The sequence below is a fragment of the Mustela erminea genome, chromosome 10 (genome assembly GCF_009829155.1).
Source record: "Mustela erminea isolate mMusErm1 chromosome 10, mMusErm1.Pri, whole genome shotgun sequence".
Lineage (NCBI taxonomy): Eukaryota > Metazoa > Chordata > Mammalia > Carnivora > Mustelidae > Mustela > Mustela erminea.
This window is the reverse complement of record NC_045623.1, coordinates 76,897,407-76,923,028: the sequence shown is the minus strand read 5'-3', so window position 1 is coordinate 76,923,028 and position 25,622 is coordinate 76,897,407. Positions and strand designations below refer to the sequence as shown.

General features: G+C 43.2%; 2 protein-coding genes across 6 annotated transcripts in view; both read left to right on the top strand.

Moving 5' to 3' along the window:
* Positions 1-6,729, top strand: part of CCDC30 (coiled-coil domain containing 30) — a 115,823-nt gene extending 109,094 nt beyond the window's left edge. Inside the window, 3 exon segments of the mRNA XM_032302166.1 lie at positions 5,965-6,029; positions 6,370-6,463; positions 6,465-6,729. Coding sequence (XP_032158057.1) covers positions 5,965-6,029; positions 6,370-6,463; positions 6,465-6,569 — 264 coding nt within the window. The 3' untranslated portion in view covers positions 6,570-6,729.
* A 1,129-nt stretch (positions 6,730-7,858) lies between these two features.
* On the top strand, positions 7,859-25,622 carry PPIH (peptidylprolyl isomerase H). Of its 5 annotated transcripts, XR_004276169.1 has the most exons (11): positions 7,860-9,058; positions 9,403-9,467; positions 9,730-9,810; positions 10,079-10,123; positions 10,392-10,434; positions 13,379-13,471; positions 17,395-17,482; positions 17,967-18,007; positions 18,735-18,823; positions 25,244-25,327; positions 25,421-25,622. XR_004276169.1 is itself a non-coding variant. In XM_032302213.1 (10 exons), the coding sequence occupies exons 1-9, from the start codon at positions 8,993-8,995 to the stop codon at positions 18,801-18,803; spliced, it is 591 nt and encodes a 196-aa protein (XP_032158104.1). In that variant the 5' UTR covers positions 7,859-8,992; the 3' UTR covers positions 18,804-18,823; positions 20,396-20,568. The 5 variants fall into 5 exon arrangements, 4 of the variants coding, with proteins under 4 accessions (XP_032158104.1, XP_032158102.1, XP_032158106.1 ...); XM_032302213.1 differs by lacking the exons at positions 25,244-25,327; positions 25,421-25,622 and adding an exon at positions 20,396-20,568 and having other exon boundaries at positions 7,859-9,058; XM_032302211.1 differs by lacking the exon at positions 25,244-25,327 and having other exon boundaries at positions 7,871-9,058.

Sequence of the window (25,622 nt, the reverse complement as noted above, 5' to 3'; positions counted from 1 at the left end):
TCTCTGTTCTCAATATGTTTTTAGTGACTGTGTACAGGCCAAAGCTTATTCATTTCTACTTGGTCTTGGAAAGTGGTGAGAATTGTTCTGCCAAAGTTGGTTCCATAATCTAGGCAGTGGGCTAAGACCCAGAGCCAGTGGTAAGTGGGACATAGTTTTGAGTTTTTAGTAATGATACAGAGATTTTTACTATTCTTCTGATCTATCCCATTTTAGAGTATTTCCTCTGGATAAAGAAAATAAGCAATTGCAGGAAACCAGTATCGCTTACACAGCAGGTTGTTATCTTAGAGCATATCACAAGGAGCATCCAGGCTTACAGAGGAGAGATAAGATGCATGCTTCTGTCGTGTCCTTCATATAAAGCTTAGTTGCTAAGGTTATTGTGTTCTGTCTCCATCTTCATGTAGCTGTAGGCTGCACTTGGCCTCATGGTGGCCTGTGGCAAAGAAGTTCATTGGCTACACCAGAACAGTAGACCCTGAGACTCCTCTTGGCCAGCTTTGGTCTTCATTGGGTCAGCTTGGGGCCTGGACTCATGACCCTGAGATCAATAGCTGAGCCAAGATTAAGAGTAGGATGCCCAACCAGCTGAGCTACCCAGGTATTCCTGGGTCAGCTTTTAGTAAACACTCTCCTCCTATGTGATCCCAAAGAGATTGTGCGTGTCTCATATCTTCTTCAACAGTGTATCACCATTGTCTTTTTGCTTCTCTATCTCATCAAATCAGCAGTGAGATCCTGGAGGGCAAGGATTATATCTCATATGTCATTTTAGCTATAGACAGGTGCTCTATAAATATTTGAGAATGAATGACTACTAAATATTTTCACATGTATGCCTCATTCTCAACCCTGTTTGCCATGGATTATTCTAGCTCTGTCTCAGAAATGAGCAAATCTGAGGCCCTGAGAGGTAAATGAAGATAGTCTGGTTTGAAGTAGTCAAACCTAAGGTCAGAGTCAGAGAAAAGCAATGATGTTACAAAGATCCAAGCAGACAAGTAGTCAAGTCCAGATAGATGCAGCCAATAGTATAGCCTCAGAGAAGGTCCAGAGTCTGGTTGGTAAATGTGTCAGGGAGAGGGACTTCAATGAGCAGAGTTGCATTCTGAATCTAAGATAGAGGCTGCTTGCTTTCTCCCCTAGTTTGTATCACCTGCTAGATGTTTACTTCCAGGATACTTCATGTAGATCCTGCCTGTTGGGTACTATTGCTGTGAACATAGGACCCACATCTGGCTTGCTTTCAGAAAGGTGATTATTTCTGGGGTGGCTGGGTGGCTCAATCGGTTGGGTGTCCAACTCTTGATTCTGCTCAGGTCATAGTCTTGGGGTCCTGGGATCAAGCCCCATGTTGGGCTCTGCACTCAGCACAGAATCTTGGGATTCTTTCTTGCCCTCTCCCTCTTCCCCTCCCCCAACCGGTGCACACACTTCTCTCAGGTCAATAAATAAAATCTTAAAAAAAAAGAAAGGTGATTATTTCCAAACTATATGAGTTGTTTCATAGATTTTATCCAAATTAGAACTGCCAGATTACGCAGCTTAATTTCCAGTAGTTTATTTTTTTGCTTGCGCTACAGCTGTTCTCACCTATGCTAAGTCCTAGGGATATGAAGATAGACTGTGTTTCTGGAAATCTTTAGTAGAGAAGGACAGAGACATACATGAATAAGCACTACAGTATTATAGTTGCTGAGTCTTTTATTTTTTTTTAAGATTTTATTTATATATTTGACAGAGATCACAAGTAGGCCAAGAGCCTGGCAGATAGAGAGGAGGAAGCAGGCTCTCTGCTGAGCAGAGAGTCAATGTGGGACTTGATTCCAGGACCCTGGAATCACAACCCAAGCCAAAGGCAGAAGCCTTAACCCACTGAGCCACCCAGGCACCCCAATAGTTGATGAGTCTTAATGGTGTGTATACTAGACCTGATAGCTTTGAGATCCACAACATTACCCTCAAAGAAGATAAAAATGTGATAGGGGTAAAGACTATAGTACGTCAAGCTCCACATTTCATATGTGAAAAAAGTACCAACTTGTAACGTCTTCATACGTGTTGACTCCAAATTTGTTTTTAAACTTAGAATCTTAAGGATCTTCCAATTCAATCCCCTCATTTTATACAGGAGGGAGATAAAACTCAAGAGAGGCTAAATGGTATGCCTGCGTCACACTGCTAACATTTCCCACATCTCCTGATTCTCGGTGATTGAGTATCATACTACAAATGGATCACTATATAGATCCCTGAGATCAGACATATCCTAGATCTTCTCCTTCCTTGCAACACCTCAGAGGCTAAAATGGTAGGAGCTTGACATTTGTTGAGTGCTTGCTATGTGCCTGGTACTGTGCTAAGCATTTTATGTACATTATCTCATTTAATCTACAATCTATTCTGCCCATTTTCACAGCTGAGGAAACTGAGCTTTAGAGATGTAAAATGACATCATTGGCCAAGGCACATCACCAATAAGTAGAAGAACAGGGACTGAAGCCAACTCTTCTGTGGTACCTTATTCTTAGCCACTATCTCGTAATACCCCAACTCTACTGTTTCCCTTTCAGGATATGGGGGTAACCAGGGACATGGTCTTGTAAGAGACCATATTGTGTCCTGTGTTGTAATCCCATCTTTCCTCTCTATTGGATTATAAAATCTCTAAGAGCAGGAACTATGTCCATCATGTTACCCTCTGCATCCCAAGCACTTAGTACCTGGGTTAGAGCAACAACTTAATTCATCTCCTTTCAGTCTTTCCTCCTAATCTGTCCTGCCCATGCCTCCAGACTAATCTTCATGAAGCACTGCCTGTCTTCATAGTACTTCATCCCATAGAGTTTCAGAGACTTGTTTTGTCTATCCGATAAAGTTCATTCAACAAATATTTATTAGGCATATGCAGAGTGCCAGGCCTCATGCTGCCCCTCCTTTGTGGTTTGGATATGGTGATATACAAGATAGAGTGTCTGCCCTCAGAGAACTCAGCCTTGATGAAAGTGACCATCATATAACCAGCAACTGCCATACACTGTATGAGCTCTACCATAATGGTAGGCCCAGAAGGCTGTGAAAACAAGAAGAGTGGCATCTAAACCTATCTGGGGTGGTTAGGGAAGGATTTCAGAGCTATACTTCCAGAGTTAGAAGAACTGAAGCCACATAGGAACTTCCTATAGTCCAAATAACTTTCTGACATCAAACAAGCTTGATCAAAGGAAACCAATCTGTTTACTGTTTCCCCCCAAACTCTGGTTTCCTCCCACTAGATCATGTATTTCCCTTACTTGGAAAGACACATCCCATCTTCCTTCCTTCTTTCATCTTCCTGGCTTTTGTTTTTTGAAATACTATTGTTCTGCTAGCCTATAGCTAGAAGGGTCTTTACAAAATATAATCTGAACATATGACCCAAAGCCACACAAGGACTTACCGCAGTCCTCCTTAGGCTCTTCTTGGAAATCCCTCTCCCTCCACTGCCTTCTCCCATGACTTCCTTGCCCCAGATTTTCTCTTGGCTACTGTCCCTCGTAATTTAACCTAAATACCTTCTCTTCAATAACGCTTTTTCTGAATCCTCCCATCTCCAAATATAGCTTTGTGTCCTTGATAGGACTTCTCACTGCTCCTTATGTCCCAGATACCGGCTCAGCATTTTACTAGTTGTGTGGAAGGAGGAAACCTCATTTACCTTATAGTTCCTTCATCTGGGAAAATGAAGTTATAATATTCAAAGGTGGCCTTTCCTCACCAAAATCTGTATATGAATATTTATAGCAACATTATTGATAATAGCTAAGAGGTGTAAACAGCCTAAATGTCTATCAGCTGAGGAATGGGTAGACAAAATGTGATATATCCATTCATACAGTGGAATATCACTTAGCCACAAAAAAGGAATGAAGTATTGATCCATGTTATAAGACAGATGAACTTTAAGGATATTATGTGAAATGAGAAAAATCCAGTCACCATATATTATATGATTCCATCTATATAAAATGTTCAGAGTAGACAAATATATAGACATAGAAGTAGATGAGTACTTGCCTAGGGCTGAGGCATTGAAAGATGGGAGGTGTAGTTAAAGGGTATTAGGTTTATACCGGGGGTGATGAAGATATTCTAAAATTTATTGTAATGGTTGTACAATCCTGTGAATATACAAAAAATCATTGAATTGTGTACTTTATTTTTATTTATTTATTTGAGAGAGAGAAAAAAAGTGCAACTGGGAGGAGGAGCAGAGGTAGAGAGAAGCAGACTCCAAGCTGAGTGAGGAGCCTGACACAGGACTTTATCCCATGACCTGAGATCACGACCTGAGCCAAAACCAAGAGTCAGATGCTTATCCAACTGAGCCACCCAGGCACCCCAAATGATGTACTTTAAATGATTGAGTTGTAGAGTGTGTGAATTATATCTCCATAAAGCTATTATAAGAGTGAGTGAATGAACGAATGATAAAAATTTCAGAGATGGCTACTGGGGTTAAAGTAGAATAATTAAAATAATGCATATAAAGTACCTGGTATATTGCTTGGCAAATTAATGGCATTCAATAAATGCAGCTTCTTTCTCTCAGTGAATACATTTGTTTCCATATTGAACACTTACTGAGTTCCTCCCATATGTTAGGTATGTTTATGTTAATTAATTTTTGCAATAACCCTGAAAAATTAGTGATTAATTGTTATTCTCACACTTTAAATGTAGGAAACAAAACTCAGAGAGATGACGGGACATATCAAGAGTCTAACTAGTCTAACTAGTAGAGCCAGAATTCAAATTCTCTGAATGGTAGTTTTTTCTTCCTTATAGAATCTCCTCATTTATTTCAGGATAACTAAGAATTTCTCACAGAAATTGGGTTGGTGTGTATCAAAGTTTAAACAGAGGTCCAAGTTTAGGGGAATCGGTAAACCCCATAATTGTATGTAATATTTGATCTGTGTTGATAAGTTTCTATAAGAAAGGTATTTGGTTTTTAAAGTCACAGATTTTTCAAAAAAAAAAAAAGATACTTTTTTTCATGATTTAAAGGGACAGAAAATGTTTACTAGATTATTAAGTAAAAACTTACCTAATAGAACAGAATGATTATATCAGCTAATATGAGGTAATACATGTAGGACAATAGATACAATAAGAAGGCTTACAATGAAAGTGCTAATATAAAAGTATAAGATTTATATTTTTATAATTACTAGATATTCTATAGGTATTTAGGGATTACATTTTTTCAGTTTTATTGAGATGTAATTGACATATAACATTCATTGTATAAGTTAAAAAGTATAAAAAAGTAAAACTGTTTTTTTTCCTGGCAATGAGAACTTTTTAAGATCTAGTGTCTTAGCAACTTTCAAATATACAGTACATTGTTGTTAACTGTAGTCTTCATGGTATACATTACATCCCCAGAATGTATCTTACAACTGGAAATTTGTACCTTTTGACCACCTTCACCTAATTCCTCCATCCACAACCCCCCCCCACCTCTAGCAACCACAAATCTGATCTCTGCTTCTATAGTTCGGTTTTTTTTTTTGAGATTGTACATATATGTAAGATCATGATGCTATGAATATGGGGTGGGGCACAGATATCTTCAGGCAGTGATTTCATTTTTTCCAGATACCCAGAAGTGGAATTGTTGGATCATATGGTATTTCTGTTTTTAATTTTTTGAGGAAACCCCATACTGTTTTCCAAAGTGGCTAAACCAAAGTACGTGCCCATCAACAGTTCAACAAGGGTTTCCTTTTCTCCACATCCTTGCCAGCATTTGTTATCTCTTTTTTTTTTTTTTTTTTAATGATAGTCATTCTAGCAAGTAGGAGGGGAGGGGGTTAAATTTTTAACCAAAAATATCTATAAAGTACATGTTTTAGGATCATATTGCCAATGGTTTATAATTATAATTTTAAATATTCATCCTTTATTTTCTTTCAGAACACAATTTCTGACATCCCTGAATTTGAATTGTTGAATAAAATCTTGCCCTTACAAGACTCCAGGTTAGTAAAGTCAGGACAGTCATCTGCAAGACTGAGAGTCATGACCGCCTAGCTCATCCTGAGTTGCTGGCTTAACAGAGCACAGCACTGGGGAGTAATGTTTCTATATTTAGTATTTGAATTTTTTTTCCGGTCCCTTCTCTTTTTCCACCTCCTCACCCCCACACCTTACAGGATCTCGAATCCATACATGTAAGTTTAAGGTAAATGTTATTTGGTTTCCTTTGTGTTTGAGAGTTGTAAAAAAACTGAAATCCTATGGCTGCCTTGTTCCCTGTAACCCCAAAGTGCTACCAAGTGATCCTGTTTTCACAAAATCCTCATATATGGCCATTCTTAGTTTTTCAGGAACAGGTTTGGTAGAGTCGGGCAGAAGTCTTCAAGAGATTACAAAAACATACATCAGAAGCAGCAACGATAAATCCCAATTTCCATGAGTCTCTTTCGTGTTCACGGAATTCTGAAGCTGGATACATGAACTTGGCTTTTATGAAAGAGACACAGCACATCCAAGAACAAGACCCAAAATCAGAGCCATAAAATCACTGGTGGCCAAAACTAGACTGATAAAGCTGCTAACTTAAAGCATGAGGGTGGAACATGACACGTATAAGAGTTACCAAGGATCCCCACTGGACATCAACGAACAGTCCTCGTCCTCAGAATTGCTGATAAATTTATTAAACTAGTTGTAAAAATGGATTTCTCAAGTTTGCTTGATATCCTCAAATATCCTTATATTGATCTGAAATAGTGACTTAAGCTCAATGGTTTAATTAGGGGTCTGTTCAGTAGAGCACCTATATAGCTAACTCAGCACTTTCCCCCATTATCATGGATATTATTTATTTTTTAAAAGTAAAAACAATGTAATCGTATTAAATCAAATACTTTAAAAAGAAAGAGAAATCTCCTATAATCCTGCATTCTCAAGACAACTATTTTTATTTTATTCCTTTTTGGTTCTTATTCAAATGCATATTTTTTAAATTTAGAAACAAATTTTATCAAATGCATATATTTTTAAGTGATTGTTATATTGTATGTTCATTTTCACAGTCTGATTTTTAGTTTAACATACCATAAAACACTTTTCAATATTTTAATAGTCTTCATAATTATTCCTTCAGTAGCCACATCATGTTTATAAATTCTCTCATTGTTTGCATTCAAGTTGTTTCTACTTTTTCACTGAGATTAAGCTGTAGTGAAAGTCTTTGTGAATGTAGCTCTTCTTTTTCTCTTGAGTTATTCTGAAACAATTGGCATAATTGGGTCAGAGGATACAAATGTTATATAGTTTGGTATTTCACTTGTGTTGCTTTAAAAAAAAGTCAACATGATGTTTCTATAGTCAACCTCTTTATTTTTTTCTTTTCTTTTCTTTTTCTTTATTAAGTAGGCTCCACGCCCAGCATGGAGCCCAGTGTGGGGCTTTCACGACCCTGTAATCAAGACCTGAGCTGAGATTGAGTGGGATGCTTAACCAACTGAGCCACCCAGGTGCCCCTATAGTCAGCATCTTTAAACTTCTTGATCCATAAAATGGGAACAGTAGTCGTTCCTGTCCCATATAGTTGTGAGGACCAAATGAAATGAAATGTATATTTAGAACTTAGTAGCTACTTAAGAAATGCTAGGTGATATCATTTGTTTTCACTGGCACTTTGTACTGGTTTTTCCACAACCTCATAAACATTGGATATTTAATCAATTCAAAAAATTTATTTTAAAATAGCTGCTATAAGCTATACTAAAGGGTGATTCCTTCTGTTCTTTCTTCCCATCCTTTTTCTCTTCCTCTTTCTTCTTCCTCTTCAACTGGAGATAGAGGAGACCAAGAGGAAAGGAAAAGTAACCAAAAATTAAAGACACTGTGAGTTGAGATATTGAATTTTTATATGTAACTCTTACTTCCTCAGATGACTGACCCAGAAGGGATGATCAGTGGATAGAGGACATAATAACTATGATACAGATACATGCTCTGACTCCAAACCTTGCCCAAGGTCACCTTCTTTCACTCAATTCATTGAATCTATTTATTGAATCCCTACTATGGGCTTCAATAGTAGGCAGTAGAGCTACACCTGTGAAGACAGTTTCTGCTTTTCTGGAGGTAATATGCTATTAGGTTGGAAGATAGATATGTGTGTGCAACAGAGACACACTGGGGGGGGTGGTGACAGACCATATAATTTTGGATGGTGAGTGGCAGGAGGAAAATAAACCAGTGATGCATCTGGAGGAGTGACTATGGGCTGCTTTAGGTTAAGTGACCGCTGAGCTGAGCCCTGAGCTACAAGGAGCACTCCCTACCTTCATTAAGATCTAGAAGAGTGTTAAAGACTGTTAACAGCTGGTACCAAGACTCTAAAGAGAGTATCAATCTCCATGACCTCAAGGGACAGAAAAACCAGAGAATCATAATTGAGGGTGATACAGGATGAGACCAGATATGTGTGGCCAGATAATGTAATGTAGGCCTTTATATGTAAGGACTTGGATTTTATTCTAAATATGGGAAGCCAGGGATGATTTATAAGCAGATTTATTTAAAAAGCTCTAGCCGCTCTACAGGAATGAATTGTAGGTGGCAAGAGTGGAAGCTTGTGGCAGAACTAGAACTAAAATTCTGGTGTACTGACTTAACCGAAGGGCTACATATACCAGGCTATTCCAAGTGCCTTCGTGGGGCTCACAGACTAATGGGCAGGGATCAGACCGGTCGCACGTAGGATGGCTCAGAGGTCCTGGTCCCACGTACTGCCACAACGCCCGGTTTCGGTTTCCGCACGGGAGGTACAGAGCTCTTGGCAGCCGGGGCGGGGCGGGACTTCCGGGGGCGGGGCCTGGCCTTCGTTGCGTCTTGCGCCTGCGCCTGCGCCGGCGCATAAACCCGCGAAGCGGGGGATTAGGTTCGCCGGAACCCACGCCTGGTCTTCTGCTTCCGGGTCGCAGCCATGGCGGTGGCAAATTCAAGCCCTGTTAATCCCGTGGTGTTCTTTGATGTCAGCATTGGCGGCCAGGTGAGGTCCATGCAGCCACGGCGCCGAAGGGACACTTCACGGAACCAGCCGGGAAGATGTCACCCACCCAGGGATAGCGGACTGGAGAATCCAGGAAACGAAACTGGTCCAGAACCTACCGACCTGCGGGGCAGGGGCACGGGCACGGGAAGGGGAGAAGTCTTGCCCATCCTAGCGCCGCGCAGCGGGAGGGACTGGACGGCGCGGAAGGAGAAGCTGTGGAGGTGGAGGTGGTAGAGACCGAGTGGCATGGGGGCGAAGAGGGGTCAGCCGCTCCAGTTCCTGTTCGCCGAGGCCTTCATGGTCTTGGACCAGGCATTCTGATCGTCTCCCACCGCTTGCAGGAAGTTGGCCGCATGAAGATCGAGCTGTTTGCGGACGTTGTGCCTAAGACGGCCGAGAATTTTAGGTAAGGAGATGTTCCAGCTCTGCTAGGTTAACCGAACCAGAAGCTGGAACCGGTAGGCGTTATCCTCTGCCTGCCTCTGTCTGTCCACTCGCTTCCCTTGAGATCGGAGTCTTCTCTGTAGCGCTCTGAATAGTCACCGTTTTTACTCTTCCCATATCAATTTTGTTGTTAATTTGTATGCTTAGGTGTCTGGACGTCGGCTGGCCCGTTGGTGGGCTTTCTGGCGCTAATGTCTGTGCTCCCCCCATCCCCACCCGAATAGGAATGCCCTCAGCTGTGATGCCATGGTAACTGATTCGTTCACTCTTTTCCCTTTAAGGCAGTTCTGCACTGGAGAATTCAGGTCAGTGTCAGACATAGTTGATTTCTCTGCTTGCTCCTCAAGGATGTCCTGGGGCTGCGGTGGGGTTTTGGGGAACCATCAGCAGGCCTTGAATGATTGCTGGTGACAGTAATAGAAGGTAATACCCCAATATCTTCAGTTCATTTGCCTTCTTTATTTCTCTTCTTCCGACCATCTTTAGGAAAGTTCCTTGGCTCTAGTGGGTGGTAAACTGGACAGGCCTCTGATTACCTATCATCATTCCAAGTTTCTTTCTTTTTGGTTATAGAAAAGATGGGGTTCCGATAGGCTACAAAGGGAGCACCTTCCACAGGTAAGGCCTTGGCAAGCCATCCTGCAGGCTTTTAGAATTACTTCCTTTGGGGATTCATCTCTTTAGTGGGAAGTAAAACCATAGGACAGTTCCTAGATCTTGAGAAGGAATGTTTTTGTGAACTCAACAATCGATTTGAAGGCTTATTAAAAGCCAGAGTGATAAACATTTTATTTTTAAATCAGTGTTAATCTAAAGTATAATGACTAAAGCAATGTTTTTCTAAATGACAGAACCTTCTCTCAGGATCCTTTATACTTTGTTTCAGGGTCATAAAGGATTTCATGATTCAGGGTGGGGATTTTGTTAATGTAAGTACTATTTCTTTACTATCAAAGCCCTTTAGGAATATTGTTTTTTGTTATTGCTGCTACTACTACTTCTACTACAGGACTCAGTCCTAAGGCTCGCAACAGTAGCGAAGTTTTCTGAAGGAGTAAGGGGGGGGATAGGAATGTCCTTTAGAGTTACTTGCTACTACTCTTTATACCACTAGATGAAGACATTAGCACTTCGAGTCACTGACTTCCAAATTTCAGCCTTTTAGAGCCAGAAACTGAACTTTCCCAGCATACCTATAGATGATCCTTGAGAGATACAAACTAGTTAGTCACATGACACTTGGGTAGAAATCAGATGAAAAAAAAATTTTTTTTCTAAATGGCAGTAGTCCTTTTTCATGGAGCTCAGTGCTTATGCTCTAATTCCCTTCTACCTCTGGTATCAAGGTGCCTGAAAAGTTGCATTTTTTTAAAGATTTTATTAATTTATTTGACAGATAGAGATCATAAGTAGGCAGAGAGGCAGGGAGAGAGAGAGAGGAAGGGAAGCAGACTCCCTGCTGAGCAGAGATCCTGATGCAGGGCTTGATCCCAGGACCCCAAGACCATGACCTGAGCCGAAGGCAGAGGCTTTAACCCACTGAGCCACCCAGGAGCCCCAGGAAAGTTGCATTTTTCACCAGAAATCAATTAGTGGGCAAAGAATCAGACAACAGAGGCAGATGGTTCTGGAGGGATATTTCCTCTATTTACTAACAGAGCCCAGTAGAATAATTCTTCACTGTGAAGTATAAATTTCTTGTGACTAGACTGTATGTATCTTTCATATTAAGTCTCTTCTCCTTCTCTGACCTTGGGGGGTGCTGAATAAACCCTATCTCTTCTTAGACCTACTTTTTTCCTTAGCCAACCACTTGCATGCACGTGCATGGTGGTCTTCCTTATTAATATCATTTGGGTAAGACAAATTGCTATTTTCTTGAATCTGGGAGATGTTCTTTCTCCTTCATGTGTATATTTATTCAGCTTAACTCTTAGGAGTTTTTAAAGGCCTATTTCCTGTCTGGGTAAAGTTACAAAGTGGCAGATTTTAGGTCAAACCAGGCTTTTAGATACAGTTTGTCTCATGTGTGTTCCGTTGTAAAACTGGGCCATTACACCAGGATCCTGGTATCATGACCTGACCTGAGGGCAGATGCTTAACTAACTGAGCCACCCAGGTGCTCCTATTCAATTAATTTTAAGTCACTTTCTGTTGTTTGCTCCGAAAATTAATTTTGTCATTTTCCCTACTCTGGTTTCTGGAGAGCAATAAATAATGTAATTATAGCTAAGGATGCAAGAAGTGATCTGTCCCCCAGGTTTATTGGGAAATTGGAAGTGAACTTGTTTTTCTCTTCTTCTGTATGTACATAGGTATTTGTGTGGAGTTAAAGATATAATAGTTCTGGGTGCCTGGGTGGCTCAGTGGGTTAAAGCCTCTGCCTTCGGCTCAGGTCATGATCCCAGGGTCCTGGGATTGAGCCCCGCATCAGGCTCTCTGCTCAGCAGGGAGCCTGCTTCCTCCCCTCTCTCTCTCTCTGCCTGCCTCTCTGCCTACTTGTGATCTCTATCAGTCAAATAAATAAATGAATAAAATCTTTAAAAAAAAAAAATATATATATATAATAGCTCACATTTACTATAGTGCTGTATCAGTTGCAAGGTCTTTTCTGATTGGGTCTTCCTGGCAGCGGTGTAAAGAGCAGGTGATTTCATCTTCACTTGTTAGCTGAGAGAAGGGAGGCTTAGCAGAGCAAAGTGACTTTTCCAGCTCATAAAGGATTGATCTGGAACTCACATCCAGATCTTTCCACTACACAGAGCTTGGTTTTATTAATTTGTAATCAAATAGAAGTTTGATTTTGACAGTTTTTTCCCTTGTCTGGCTTATGTTAATTGTCTTTGGTAATCTTTGTCCCAATAAGGGCCCCTTGATTCTGTCCTACATCAGTGCTTTTCCTTTCTGCCATGCACCCAATATTCTTTCTCTTTACTAACTGGCTGGAAGAGATTGGTCTTTTGTCACCCTCTCAGGTATTCTGTTTAAGGTACTACAAATATGGCTGTAGCCAAGTTGCTTTATCACCCTGACTTAAGTTGGCTCACATGGAAAACGAGGACAATAATAGTGCTTATTCCATGTGGTTACTGGAAGAGCGAAGAGATAATGCTAATAAAGCTAGTTTAAGCAGAAATTGAGGATTTATGATAAGGTGTTTCATGAAACCCAAAGGAAGAAACGAACTAGGAACTAGTAGGCCACATAGAACCAAGGCAGTCCTTTCTTTCTGTTTCTCTAGTGCTCTCTATACAAGTATGTTGCCTTCTCTTTCTCTTCTCAGACCAGAGGATGGTCACTGGCAGCTTCCAGGCTCACATGATAACTTCAACCTCAAAGAGAGCCTCAGTCCTTCCTCACAATTCCCAGAGAAGGAACTCCATTAGTTGGGCATCCTCTCTTGGACCAATCAGCCTTGGTCAAGAGGGTGGTATCTGCACAGACGAGGCTTCCAAAAGCCTATCCACTTGCATAGCTTGGAGCGGAGATAGTAGTCAGTTAATAGGATAATTCTATATGCCAACAGGCATGAGAGTCTTTGGGAGTGGCAAGGATTATGTATGTGATCATTGTACTGTCATTCCCTACTCTGCCTGTGTCTTAACTGAGCTTTCTAGAGGCCCAGCTGTCACCTATTTTACCGAACCTGTGCGTTGCCCTGGCCAGTGCGTGGGCTGCAGGTTGCCTAGGATGATGCTGGCTTTGATTATAAGATAGGGTCCAAGAGGTGTGTCTCACAAAGTGACCTTCAAGCGTAAGAGCGCACCTTAAAAAGTTGGCTTTGGTGCGGCAGCATCCCTCCTCTGGGTTCCAGGATGGGGAAGGAGGGGCAACACTCAAACCTTGTTAACACTTCCTTTTTTTTCTGCTCAGGGAGATGGTACTGGAGTTGCCAGTATTTACCGGGGGCCATTTGCAGATGAAAATTTTAAACTTAGACACTCAGCTCCAGGCCTGCTTTCCATGGTAAGTAAGATCCAGTCAAGATTTTGGGTTACATTCCTATTCCCCAGGTTCTGGGCCCCTCTTGAGGCCCAGTGCTATCTCTTAGGATGAAAGCAAATTCTTTACTTCTCTTACTTGTCCCAGGACTCACTCTGCCACGTACACTTCCTTCTTCAGTTGGCTTTGATTTTGTTGAGCTGGGCCCCTAGCAGTCTGGGGAGCCAGAGTTGAACTCTGATGGGTGTTTTCTTACCTCTGTTTGAGCGGGGGAACGTGCTCAGCATCCAGCCCTGTTGCTCAGAGTGTGGCCAGTTGTACTTTCAGCGCTCCACCCATCAGGATTCCCCCCACACCTATCCACGCATGCTGCCGCCTGGCTTGTCCCCCTCCGGGCTCACTGACCACTCCTGCTCTTTTTGGACCTGCTCTCCTTCCTACTTAGACCCGCTTCCATACCTCACTCCTTTCTCAGCCCTCGCCTGCCCCACTTAACCCTCTCATCTGCCCCACTCATGCTCACTCCCCCATCTTCCCCTTACTCATCATGCCCTCCTTTTCTTACTCATCCCATCCTGCCTCCCTCTCACTCTCCAGTCTCCTCCCTACCTCCCCACATTACCCATTTCCCTGGCAGTACCCCCATTCTCCCTCCCCAGACCCTATATTTACAGGCACACACTCTGCCCTGCTTGACTGCCCTTCTACTTATCTACGCAGGCATTCATCAAGTGAAGGTTTGCCAACACCCGCTCTGTTTCAGGCCTCAGGGTAGGGCACAGGGGTATAGACCTGATCCCTGCCCTTCTGACACTTAACATCTAGTGGAGGAATCACACATGCAAACTGACCCAGCGTAGGGTAGTCACACCACCATCTATTGAGGTGAGGGCCCCTCAGCGTATGTAAAAGTCCATGGGCTGCCCCATGGAATGAAAGGCGCCATTCTGAGGGGTCAGGCACGGCTTCACGGAGGAGGGTGGCATGGTCAGAGAACAGAAGGTGAGGAAAGATGAGGACATAGGATGTGAGTGGGGAAGGGAAGGGCCAGTAGAGACACTAGAGAGAGGAGTGGGTCTAGCTCCTCAAGGGCTTCAAATGCTAAAATCAGAGGTTATGGTGAAGTACAGGTTATGGTGAGCCGGATGCTTTTTTGAGCAGGGTTGATCAACTTTGTGATTTAGAGAGAAGCCCCCAGCTGCGGTGTGAGTGGCAGATGGGAATAGAGAGTGGAGGTAAGAGAAGCCAGTCAGGAGGCTGCCATGAGGACTGAGTGAGACCTGCCTGGCAAACAGTGTGTAAGCCCCCTTTTCGGAGAGCCAGGCTGGGCAAACGCAGGAGTAAATGCTGAAGGTGGGCTCAGGTGGGCTTGGATCTTCGCCAAGCTAGATCTAGAGGGCTAGATCTTTCCAGGGGCATGCCATTTATGGAGGAGTCAGGAAAATGGAATGAAACGTTGGTCTCTGCTCCTCGGGCTGACGCTGGTGAAGCTGTGCTGTCACAGATTATGTGGCACAATTGTTTTTGTTTCCATCCTCCCCTATATCCTAAGTTCCTCAAGGGCAGGGACTGGGCCACAGGGGTCTCCAAGCCCTACTACCTGATAACAGAAAGGCAGGAGCAGATACCGATGAATGGCGGAAAGATCACCAGCGTGATTGCTAACCTCTACTGGCCAATTGCTCAACAAACACCATAGGAGGGTTAATTCCTTTTAATCTTCTCAACATCCCTTTGAGATAGGTACAAATGAGAACACTGAGGCCTAGGGAGGTGATGTGACCAAACCGAGGTCACATGATAATGAGGCCATCGTCTGGCTCCAGCGCTTACTCTTGAAAGCGGTGAGCTATACTGCCTCAAGAGAATGAGCAAACCGAGGGGCTGAGAGGGCAGAGAGTGCCCCTTGAGCCATAAAAATGTATATGACTGTTCTGCCTGCCTGCTTGCTAATTAGTGTCCCTGCACCAGCCTCAAGGGAGATTGAGTGATTGCTTGATTGACTGGTCAAAAGAAGGAAGCAAAAAATTGGGAGCCCCAGGATGTCTGCCTCATTCCACAGCATGTGCCTCCTCTGACTGGCTTAGGCATTCCCTTGCTTTCGGGTAGGAATTGTTCATAAGTACATGCGCAAAACCCACGAGTAGCCTCATCTTACGAGGGGCATTTCTAAGTATAACACAAAATCCCTGGTGAGGCAGTGAGCGCGTTCCCCTGGACAGTGCTATGAATGTATTTCATGCACACATTTGTTCCTGCACAGCCCAACACAGAACCAACCGATTTAAATCCACATAGCATCCGATTACCGCTATCGACCTGTCTCATAATTTCCAGTCCTGCCTCAGTCATGGTTATCGTATGAGACCTGTGCTTTTAATAGTACTCTCAGTTTCCCATGGTCGACTCCATTTTTTTTTTCCAAAACAAGGGAAGTATGCAATAAAACGTCCACAGAGACAGACACTGTCACAAGGCAGTGGTACTGAAAGGTGACTTGGACTTGCTGATATACAAAAGCCTGAATTTAGCGTATTAAAGCCAGTTCCAGGGTCTCAGCATAAAAAATACAAAAGTACACTTCATAAGAAAGTCAAATCTCTCCTTACAAAGCAGTACAGCTAACTGCTTTCAAGAGTAAGTTCTGGGGTGCCTGTGTGGCTCAGCGGGTTAAGCCTCTGCCTTCAACTCAGGTCATGATCTCAGGGTCCTGGGATCGAGCCCTGCATCTGGCTCTCTGTGCAGCAGCGAGCCTGCTCCCCGCACCTCTGCTGCCTGCCTCTCTGCCTACTTGTGATCTCTGTCTGTCAAATAAACAAATAAAATCTTTAAAAAAAAAAGAGTAAGCTCTGAAGCCAGACGATGACCTCATGACCGTGTGACCTCGGTTTGGTCACATCACCTTTCTAGGCCTCAGTGTTCTCATTTATACCTATCTCAAAGGGATGTTGAGAGGATTAAAAGGAATGACCCTCCTATGGTGTTTGTTGAGCAATTGGCCAGTAGAGGTTAGCTATCATGCTGATGATCTTTTCGTCATTCATCGGTATCTGCTCCGTGCCTTTCCGTGCATCATAACTGTAGCCTGTTCTTTTGTAATGCATTGTGAAATGTAATGATGTAGAAACAATTTCAAGGGAGGAGAGGGGATAGAGCTAGAGACTTTCAGATTCTCAATTTAAAAAAAATACTTCTTCCTGTAAAATTCAATAATACAGGTTTTGGGGTGTAGCTGTAAAAAGCAAGCATTATTGATTAAATAGCATCTTTTTCTAGCATGGCACTAGCATAGCAACTTTTCACACCTCCTTACAGTCTTTTATTACCATTGTTATGGTGCAGTACAAAGCTATTCAGTCAAAAGAGCTTATGGCACAGGCAACAGGCTTTTTTTCCATCGTACCCTAACTTGTAACTGTAATCCAGGTATAACCAGTGTCGGATTAAATACAGCAGATCAGTCCCTGCGAACAATTGTTCCCATTTTAAAAATTCAGGCTGCAGGAGAACTGTACATTTATTCAAGGATCTAGCTCCTTGAGGGCAGTGATTATGTATCCTGTTTCTCTCAGTATCTTTGAATCCTAGCTTAGGACCTGGCTTATAGTAGTTAGTTAGTAAGGTTTGCTGAAAAAAAGAAAGGAATCAGGGCTATAGGCTCTTTGGGGAATCTTTTTTTTTTTTCTTTACAATTTTATTTATTTGTCAGAGATAGAGAAAGAGAGCAGAAGCACGGGGAGCAGCAGTTAGAGGGAGAGGGAGGAGCAGGCTCTCTACTGAACAGGGAGCCTGATGTGGGGCTCGATCCTGGGACCTTGGGATCATGACCTGAGCTAAAGGCAGACGCTTAACTGACTGAGCCACCCAGATGCCCCTCTTTTGAGAATCTTGCCCTTTGACTAGCATGGCCAGGAAAACTCACTAAAGGTATACTTGGTTTCTGTCAGGCAAACAGTGGTCCCAGTACAAATGGCTGCCAGTTCTTCATCACCTGCTCTAAATGTGATTGGCTGGATGGGAAACACGTAGTGTTTGGTGAGTCCTCTTCCTGTCCCAGAGTCCGGGCCCCGTTCACACAGAGTGGGACTTCTAAAGGAGCCAGTCCTCAGACTCTAGCCCCAAGAGTGCTTGACTGATGTAACTCCTCTGGGAAAGTAGAAGTGGTGGGAGGTGGGGAGAACTTGTGGTTAGAATGCTAGAGAGAAGGATGGAGGGACTATCTGATGTAGTGTGTAACCATTGGGGTGATCTGTATGTCTGGGAGGGAAACCCGGATGGTGTCACTTAAGGAATGCCACACAGAGGGAGCACGATACAGTAGGGCTTTGCAATCGCCCAAACCTAGTCCGCTACTCCTTCTTATCTCTGACCTTGGGCAAATCATTTCACTTCCATGAAATCTCAATTTTCTGATGGTAGTATGAGATTCCAATGAGATGCTGGCTAAGAATGGACATTGGAAGCTGGAAAGTGCTATGCAAATGAGAATAATAAAGTCTAGTTCATACTCTTCCTACAGGAAAAATCATTGATGGACTTCTAGTGATGCGAAAGATCGAGGTGAGTCTTGTTTTGATTTCCTCTATCTTGGCCGTTCTAGTCTAGTAACATGAGAGTGTTAGGCCCTGTCTTTACTGCCTCCAGTTACTTGGGCTCCCTCAGAAAGAACGAGGAGTCCAAGCCGCCCCCCCCCCCCCATTTTTCTGGCCTGAAGTTTGCCCCTCTGGTGCTCACTGAGGTTTGGCTTCTGGTGGCCCCTTCACCTACTTGATAAAATCTTACTCAGCAGTGAAGCCAAGGTCCTTCATGACCTGGGCCCTGCTATGTCTCCACAGCCCCTTCTGCCACTGCTGCGTCCGTATTCCAGTCTCATCAGGCTACTAGCTCTCCTGGGAATATGCCAAACACATTCCTGCCTCTGAGCGTTTGCCCGTGCTGTTTTCTCTACTGGAATGCTCTTCTACTTTTCCTTCCAATGGGATCCCATTCATCCTCCAAGGCCCAGCTCAAGTGTCCCCTGTTTAAGCAGTGGTTGCTTCCTCTGCTCTGTTGTGTCAACTCTGTCTTATAATTTACTGCATTGTTTCATATCATAGGTTTGATTTTTTTACTGTTGGACATTTTCTCTTTGATCTGGATTATCTTTACCCTTCAGCTAGGACATGGACTGTTAACATTTCAGTCCCTGAGTCCTCAGTCCTTAGCACGGGAGCTGGCAGGCATCCCTATGTGTTTGGTGAGTGTGTGTGTCTGAGTCGATGAATCTCCACTGTGCTTTCTCTCCTAGAATGTTCCCACAGGCCCCAACAATAAGCCCAAGCTGCCTGTGGTTATCTCACAGTGTGGGGAGATGTAGTCCAGAGCAAGACTGATCAGGTACGTGTGCCTTTCTCCTGGTTAGGAGTCCCCAGCATGGTCTAGTGGAAGGACCTATAGACTTGAAAACATGGGATTGAGCCCCATTTCCTGTCTGTGTGACCTTGGGGAAACCACTTCCCTTTTCTGAGCCCCTTTCCTTATGTCAAATGGGGACAATAGCTTTCTTAGGCTCCTTATAAGGATCAGAAAAAGGTTTATTAGGGCATTTAACTTTTCTACCACTTTGTGGTCTACAAAGTATCAACCTGAAAGCCAGTGAGTGGTCTCATAGCACTGTCAGACTCTAGTTCTTCCTGTGCCCCTGCTGGCAGGACCTGGTTCCACCCCTGGGCGACTCCAGGCTGGGAGCAGGCTGGGCGGCTGGGAGACACAGCCATCGTGCCTCTTTCATTGGAACTGATGCTTGGTTTGCCTGGGGGGCTCGGTCAGTTAAGCTTCTGCCTTCGGCTCAGGTCATGATCCCAGGGTTCTGGGATTGAGCCCCGAGTTGGGCTCCCTGCTAAGTGGAGAGTCTGCTTCTTCCTTTCACTCTCCCTCTGTGCTTGCTCTCTCTCTCAAATAAATAAGTAAAATTAAAAAAAAAAAAAAAAAAAGGAAGTGATGCTCATTTCCAGGGCCTGACTTTGCATCTGCCAGACTCATAAGTGAACGCAACCTATTTCCCAGCCTGCACCAGCTCACTTCCTCCGCATACTTGCCACTGCCTGCTCTGTGCTGGGTGACAAAGAGTTGAAAAATGCCTCTGTCTTTCAGGAGCTTAAAGGGAATAAGACAGAATCTCAGAGGTGATCACTAGTAATATAACTGACGTTGCTAAATGTTATCAGAGTTCAAGGGAGAAATTGATCACTTCAGCTAGGTGTGGGGTGGTGGTGCCTTTTGCCTTGCCTTTCTCTCTCTCCCTCCCTCCCTCCCTTCCTTCCTTCCTTCCTTCCTTCTTTCTTTCTAATTCTCAAACCTGCAGAAGACTTGGAAGAAAAGTATACTGAACACCCATTTCCCTTTTGCCCAGGTTTACCAATGGTTAATATTCTTGTGTTACCATTTCACTTTGACATTGGTTTTTTCTCTCCCTTCCTCCCTCTCCTCTCTCCTGCTCCCCTTCTTTCCCTCCTTTTTACCTTCATTCCTTCCATCGTTTTATTTCTTTCCCATTTAAAAGTTGAAGACTCCTTGACACTTTACCCCTAAATACTTCAGCAGACAACTCCTAAAAATAGCATCCTACATGACCACAGTAATATTATTTAATATACATGTTCCAACTTCCCCAGCTGTCCACATAGTAACTTTAATAGCTCTAAAAAAAGAAAAATTCAGTGAAGGTTCACATATTTTATTTGGTTGTTTTTAATCTTAAAAATAACATAATATAATCTCAAGAAAACAGTTCCAAGTCCTTGTCATTGCCTGTCCTCCCCATCCAATCCCACTTCTGTCCCAGGAGGTAACTGCTTTCAGTCTGATGTATGACCATCAGGGCCTTCCCTATGCCTATCTTATTTGGGGAGGTTTTGTTTTTCCTAAATGTCATCATACTATTTTGTTCATTTGTTTTCCATTTGGCAGATGTCTTGAAGACTTCCTAAAACTACTTCATATGAAAACAAACTGACAATATGCTGTGTTTGTAGCATATAGCTTATTTTATCCTTCTCTGACAATTTGAACAGTTAAATGTTGTGACTGTTTTGTCCAGAACACATTTTAAGCAAAAACTGACGTTGTGTTGCTTATCTTAACTTTGGTGATATCCTTTGTTAAACAGAAACTGTAAATTTTGATGAGGTCAAAATTATCAGTCTTTTCTCTTACAGCTTTTGTGGTTTTATCTTGTTTTAGGAAGGTCCTTAGTATCTCAGATCATAACGTCTTTTGTATTTTTTTAATATTTCTATGGTTTTACTTATATACTTTAAAATTACCTGGAATCTATTTTTCTTTTCTCTGCCTTTTTTTCTTTTTTTACTTTCTTTTTTAAAAAATATTTTATTGATTTGTTGGACAGAGAGAGATACAGTGAGAGAGGGAACACAAGCAGAGGGAGTGGGAGAGGGAGAAGCAGGCTTCCCACCAAGCAGGGAACCATGTGCAGGGCTGAATCCCAGGGCCCTGGGATCATGACCTGAGCTGGAGGCAGACACTTAATGACTGAGCCAGCCAGGCACCCCTCTCTGCCTTTTTTTCTGAATGGAGATCTAGTCCAATGCCAGACCATTTTAATAACTGTATATACCTCTATCTGTGACTTACTCTGTGTTCATAGCATCTGGCACTTACAGGCATTCATCAAAAATTTATTACATGAGTTAATAGAGAGAGAGAATGTCAGGCATTTTAGGCAGAGAACTGGTATGAGCAAATGCAGAGGCAGGCATGCACAAGTGTGTGCTAGAAGCTGCACGTGGTCCTCTCTCTTCTACAGCCAAATACTCCCTTCTGAGGCACAGGTGACACCCTGAGCTTTCTTTCCTGCCTAGGAGATCCCTAGGGCTCAGCCTGTTCTCCTCCTTCAGTAGTGGCTAGCATTTCCCTCCTTCTCCTTGCTGAACCTGAGTTGAGCTACTAGGTCCTTTTCCTTCTAAGGATTGACCACTGATCACTACCAGAGGACAGAGATAAAAAAAAAAAAAAGAACAGTGTTTAAGAAATTTTTTGATTGGGGCTTTTCTGTATTTTTCTGAGTCCCTTCTAGAAAGTTAATGGAAATCCTTGTCGAGGGCTTGATTCCTGAGGGTGGTGATCGCAACCGTCCCTTCCTCATCTCTTATTAGCAAAGGGCAAAGTAAACCTTTGCCCCCGAGGAAGCCTCTCTTCTCAGCCTACAACCCAAGCAGAACAAATTCCACAAGGGCCATTTGGCGTTCCAGAAGCTTCTTAGACCAGAACTGTCCAATAGAAATTCCTTCCTGTGATGGTGGAAATATTCGATATCTCTGTGTCCATCATGCAGCTCCAGCCACATGAGACAGTTGAGCACTTGAAATATGTGGCTGACGTGACTGAAGGACTGAATTTTTTATTTAATTTTAATTAAATATAAGTGTGGTACTTCCAATTCAGTTTCCTACCCGTGACTTGCTCAGAACTGAATCTTTCATAGCTAATACTTAGAGGCAGTATCATAATGGCAGTTGTTTATTGCATACTTCTTGTGCTCAAATATTGAGTTAAGAACTTGAATTACCTCATTTAACTTTCCAAAAAATCTTTATCATAAGTTTTAAGGTGTTAGGGAATCTAGGTGGCAGTCTGACATAAAGTGTCCCCACTTTGGGTGTCTCAGTAATGTGATTTGGGAGAAAGGAAGGAAAAGTGGAGATTAATTCCCTGGAGAGCAGAGTATCATCCCATAATTTTTCTTGCCATATGGGAGTGTTTCAGATCCCTCGGGTTGTCCGGGGCAATATAATGGCTAACAGCTAATATAAATGCTGGTTTTAGACCTTGTTGGGCAGTATTCTCAAACGTTAATGCACGTATGAATCACCAGGAGATCTTATTAAAATGCTGATTCTCACTCAGTGGGTCTGGATGGGGCCAGAGATCTTGCATTTCTAACCAGCACTCAGCAGATGCTAATGCAAGGCTGTAGTGGGATAACAGAGCCTGCTTTTTAATGGAAAAGCCACCATATTCCAATCAGAAAAGACCCAGAAGGTGATCCTCTCTTGGTGGCACTGGTCCCGCAGGAATCTGCTGCATTCAAATCAAGATATCACCTAATCACGCACGGGAGGCTTTGTGTCTAGGCACTGGAAATAAAAGAAGACGGGAAGGAGATAGAAGACAGCTCAGTGACATGATCAGCTCTACCTCCCCAGGAAGCACTTCTAAAGCTTTTTCTGGTTTTGCCTTAGGCCCTGACTTTGGTTTTAGCAAACATGAAGTTTTCTGTTCAACTCTCAATATAGAGACCATGGTTTTATCTCAGTGGGTCCTGTGAAAGCTTTTTATGATGCATTTGGTTAGGAATCCAGAAGTGAACCTTGGCCCTCAGGATTCTCCTGTTGTAATCTGGATCAGGTTCTTTGCTACTTACAACCACTTGGGGGCTGGTGGAGCTTCTGTTTGGAAAGCTTCAGAGTCCCTTGGAAAAGGGAGTGGCTGTGAGCTCTGGCAGCCCAGCTAGTCTGAATTGCTGCTCTACCAGTTAACCCCAAGCCTGGTACCTGTAGCAAGCAGTAGGTTGCTTTCTTCTGTCATTGTTTCCCAAATTTCCCTAAAGAAGCCAATCACTTGGGAGCATTTGTTAAAGCAACTAATTCCCAGATCCCTTCCCTGGAAAGTTTGAGTGAGTTTGAGGTAGGATCCAGGATAGCTATGTCTATAACAAGCATCTCAGATGCTTCTTACCAGAGAAACAGGGTTTGCACTGCTGTAGGCAGTACTGTGATGAGCATCCTTTAACATTGCATCTTAGAACATGTAATTAATGCGACACACCATTTTATAGTGAGGCATTATTAAAGGTCATATGGTGATTAGGTTAAAAATTGTGCCTGTGGATGGTGGCTAAAACCGTGGTGAAGGTGCTGTGGGAATGACTGAGCTTTAAGAAGCACTGTCTCCCATTATGGGATTACCCATAGATGCAGTATTTTCCTATAGAGGAAGATGATGGGACATGTTGATGGCACAGGGACCAATCATTCCTTCCACAACTATGCACTGTTGGAATAAGATGGGTCCTGTGCAGCATAGGCAGCTGCAAATTTAAAAAGCCCAGTTCCTGCCTTAAGGAACTCAGTCTCTAGGGAGACTGGCCATGGCAGCACAGTAAAGCCTTGGACTGGAGGCTTCAGAGCAGAGTGAGGCAAGCTGGAGCACCTGAGCAGTCTGAGAGGACTACAGAAGAGAGGATGCTGTGGCTGAGTTGAACGAAGAGAACTTCTCAGGTGGCTAAAATGGAAGGGCACATTTTTTTCCCCCTGGGGTGAGAGTTCATCGGACTCCAGAGATTGTCAAAAGGGAGCCCAGTCCAGCCCTCCAAAAAGAGCCAGGCCAGCAGGAGCCACTGGAGGATTTTGAGCAGGAGAACACTGTGATTGAATTTTCTTATTCCATAGGGGACTCTGGCAGCAATGTGGAGGAGAAGCTGAGGTCAGTGAGGTGTCCACTGCAGCAGGCCAGGCAAGAGACAAGTTTCCACGTGAAAATACAGGTGTAGGGAGCACTAGAGACTTGGCAGCAAATATTTGCATGCCTGCTAGCTGTGTGACACTGTTGTTCCCTGCCCTGAAAGAGAGACGCCCTGCCAGCTAAAAAGGGAGGGGAGGGGAGAATGGCTTCATTCCAGTCCCATCCAGTACAAAGGCAGAGCACCCAGCATCTTAATCAGGTCTCACACACGTTGAGGTATGCCAGTTGGTGAAATACCACATAGCCTTAAAAAAAAAAAAAAAGTAGATCTGTATGTATCAGCAGATTTTTAGGGTATGTTAAGTGACAAAGTCAATATTTAGTACATTTGAATAACTATTTCAGAAGTTACTACAGTGAAGTACAGCCAACTGTTAGTAATGGTTACTTGTGTAGTACAGAGAGAGGTTTTTGTCCCCCCATTTCTATTGTCCCATATGTGCTTGAATTTTCCATATTGAGCATGTATCTCATGATAGAAATATGTACTGTATCTACATAGTTTAACTGATTCTAGTTGCACCCAGCTGCTCCCAGGCATGTGGCTGACATCAGTCTGAATCGCTCCCTGGTCCCTCCATCTCCTCCTAGTTCTAGGTCTGGGACAGTCAGCGGTGCCTTGCTGGGTGCTCTCCCAGTACTTGGTTCATTTCTGTATACAGCAGTTAACATAGCATATCACAGATGTGTTGGCCTGGTTTTCTCTAGACAGAACACCTTGAGGCAGGGACCATGCTGACTAACACAGTGCCTGGTCTAGGAGAGAGCTTGGGTCCTGGGGCACCATGGAACTTATAAAGTGCATTTATGCAGTTTTTTATATTCTGCTTGGGGGTTCAGGATTAAACTTCTAAGCCTGAGCCTGCAGTATGACAACAGGACTGTTCCCTGGAGGGAAAGGGGCGTGGCCATGTGTAGGGGGAGGGAGACGGAGTAGTTTCTGAGTGTACTCACTCCGTTCATTAAGTAACACTAACTACCAAGGCCATAAACAGAGGGTGTGGACTTTATTTTCTCTATAGCACTGGAACCAAAACCTGTAAGGAGGAAGGATTGCTCTTTGTTTTAGAGCTCCACAGAGAGCCATCGAAGTCTGGCAAAAAGCACACAGACTTTGGAGCCAAGTAGACCAGGAAGCCATTAAACCCCTTGGGACCCTAGTTTCCTCTTTTGCTTGATTACAGATAATATATACACAGAATTTGTGAATGGTAAATAAATGAGATGATATGTGCGGCCATAAATGTTAGTTTCTTTCTTTTTGTTCTTGTGTAGTATACTTCTCAACTTTATGCTGGGGAACCAAAGGTCTGACGGAGGGCAAGAGTCAGACCAGTTCTGCTCTTCTGGGAAAAGCAGGTTAGGAGTGTAGAGAAGAGCTAGGAGTATTGTCTCTCATGGAATGTCCCCTTCCAGTGCCTCTGAGCTGCTTATCTCTTCCATCCCTAACAGACCTTCACCTCTCTGCCATTGTGGGCCTTCCTTGCTCTGGGTGATGCTCTTGAGTAAGATAATCCGGATTGGCCCCTGTGTTTGCTTCCCTGCCTGCTGCGGCCCTTTTTGATCAAGAGACCTTGGAAGTGTCACAGATTCAGAATCCAAGATTTTCTGTTTAAGTTTTCAATTGTAAATAAAGTTTTGTTTTGTTTTGGTA

What these genes read in the sequence shown, in the direction of transcription:
- PPIH (XM_032302211.1), top strand. Translation starts at nt 8,993, where the DNA reads ATGGCGGTGGCAAATTCAAGCCCTGTTAATCCCGTGGTGTTCTTTGAT. An exon ending in CTCCAGGCCTGCTTTCCATG is followed by an intron (nt 13,472 to 17,394) that starts GTAAGTAAGATC and finishes GGTTTCTGTCAG; the next exon opens with GCAAACAGTGGTCCCAGTAC. An exon ending in TAGTGATGCGAAAGATCGAG is followed by an intron (nt 18,008 to 18,734) that starts GTGAGTCTTGTT and finishes TTTCTCTCCTAG; the next exon opens with AATGTTCCCACAGGCCCCAA.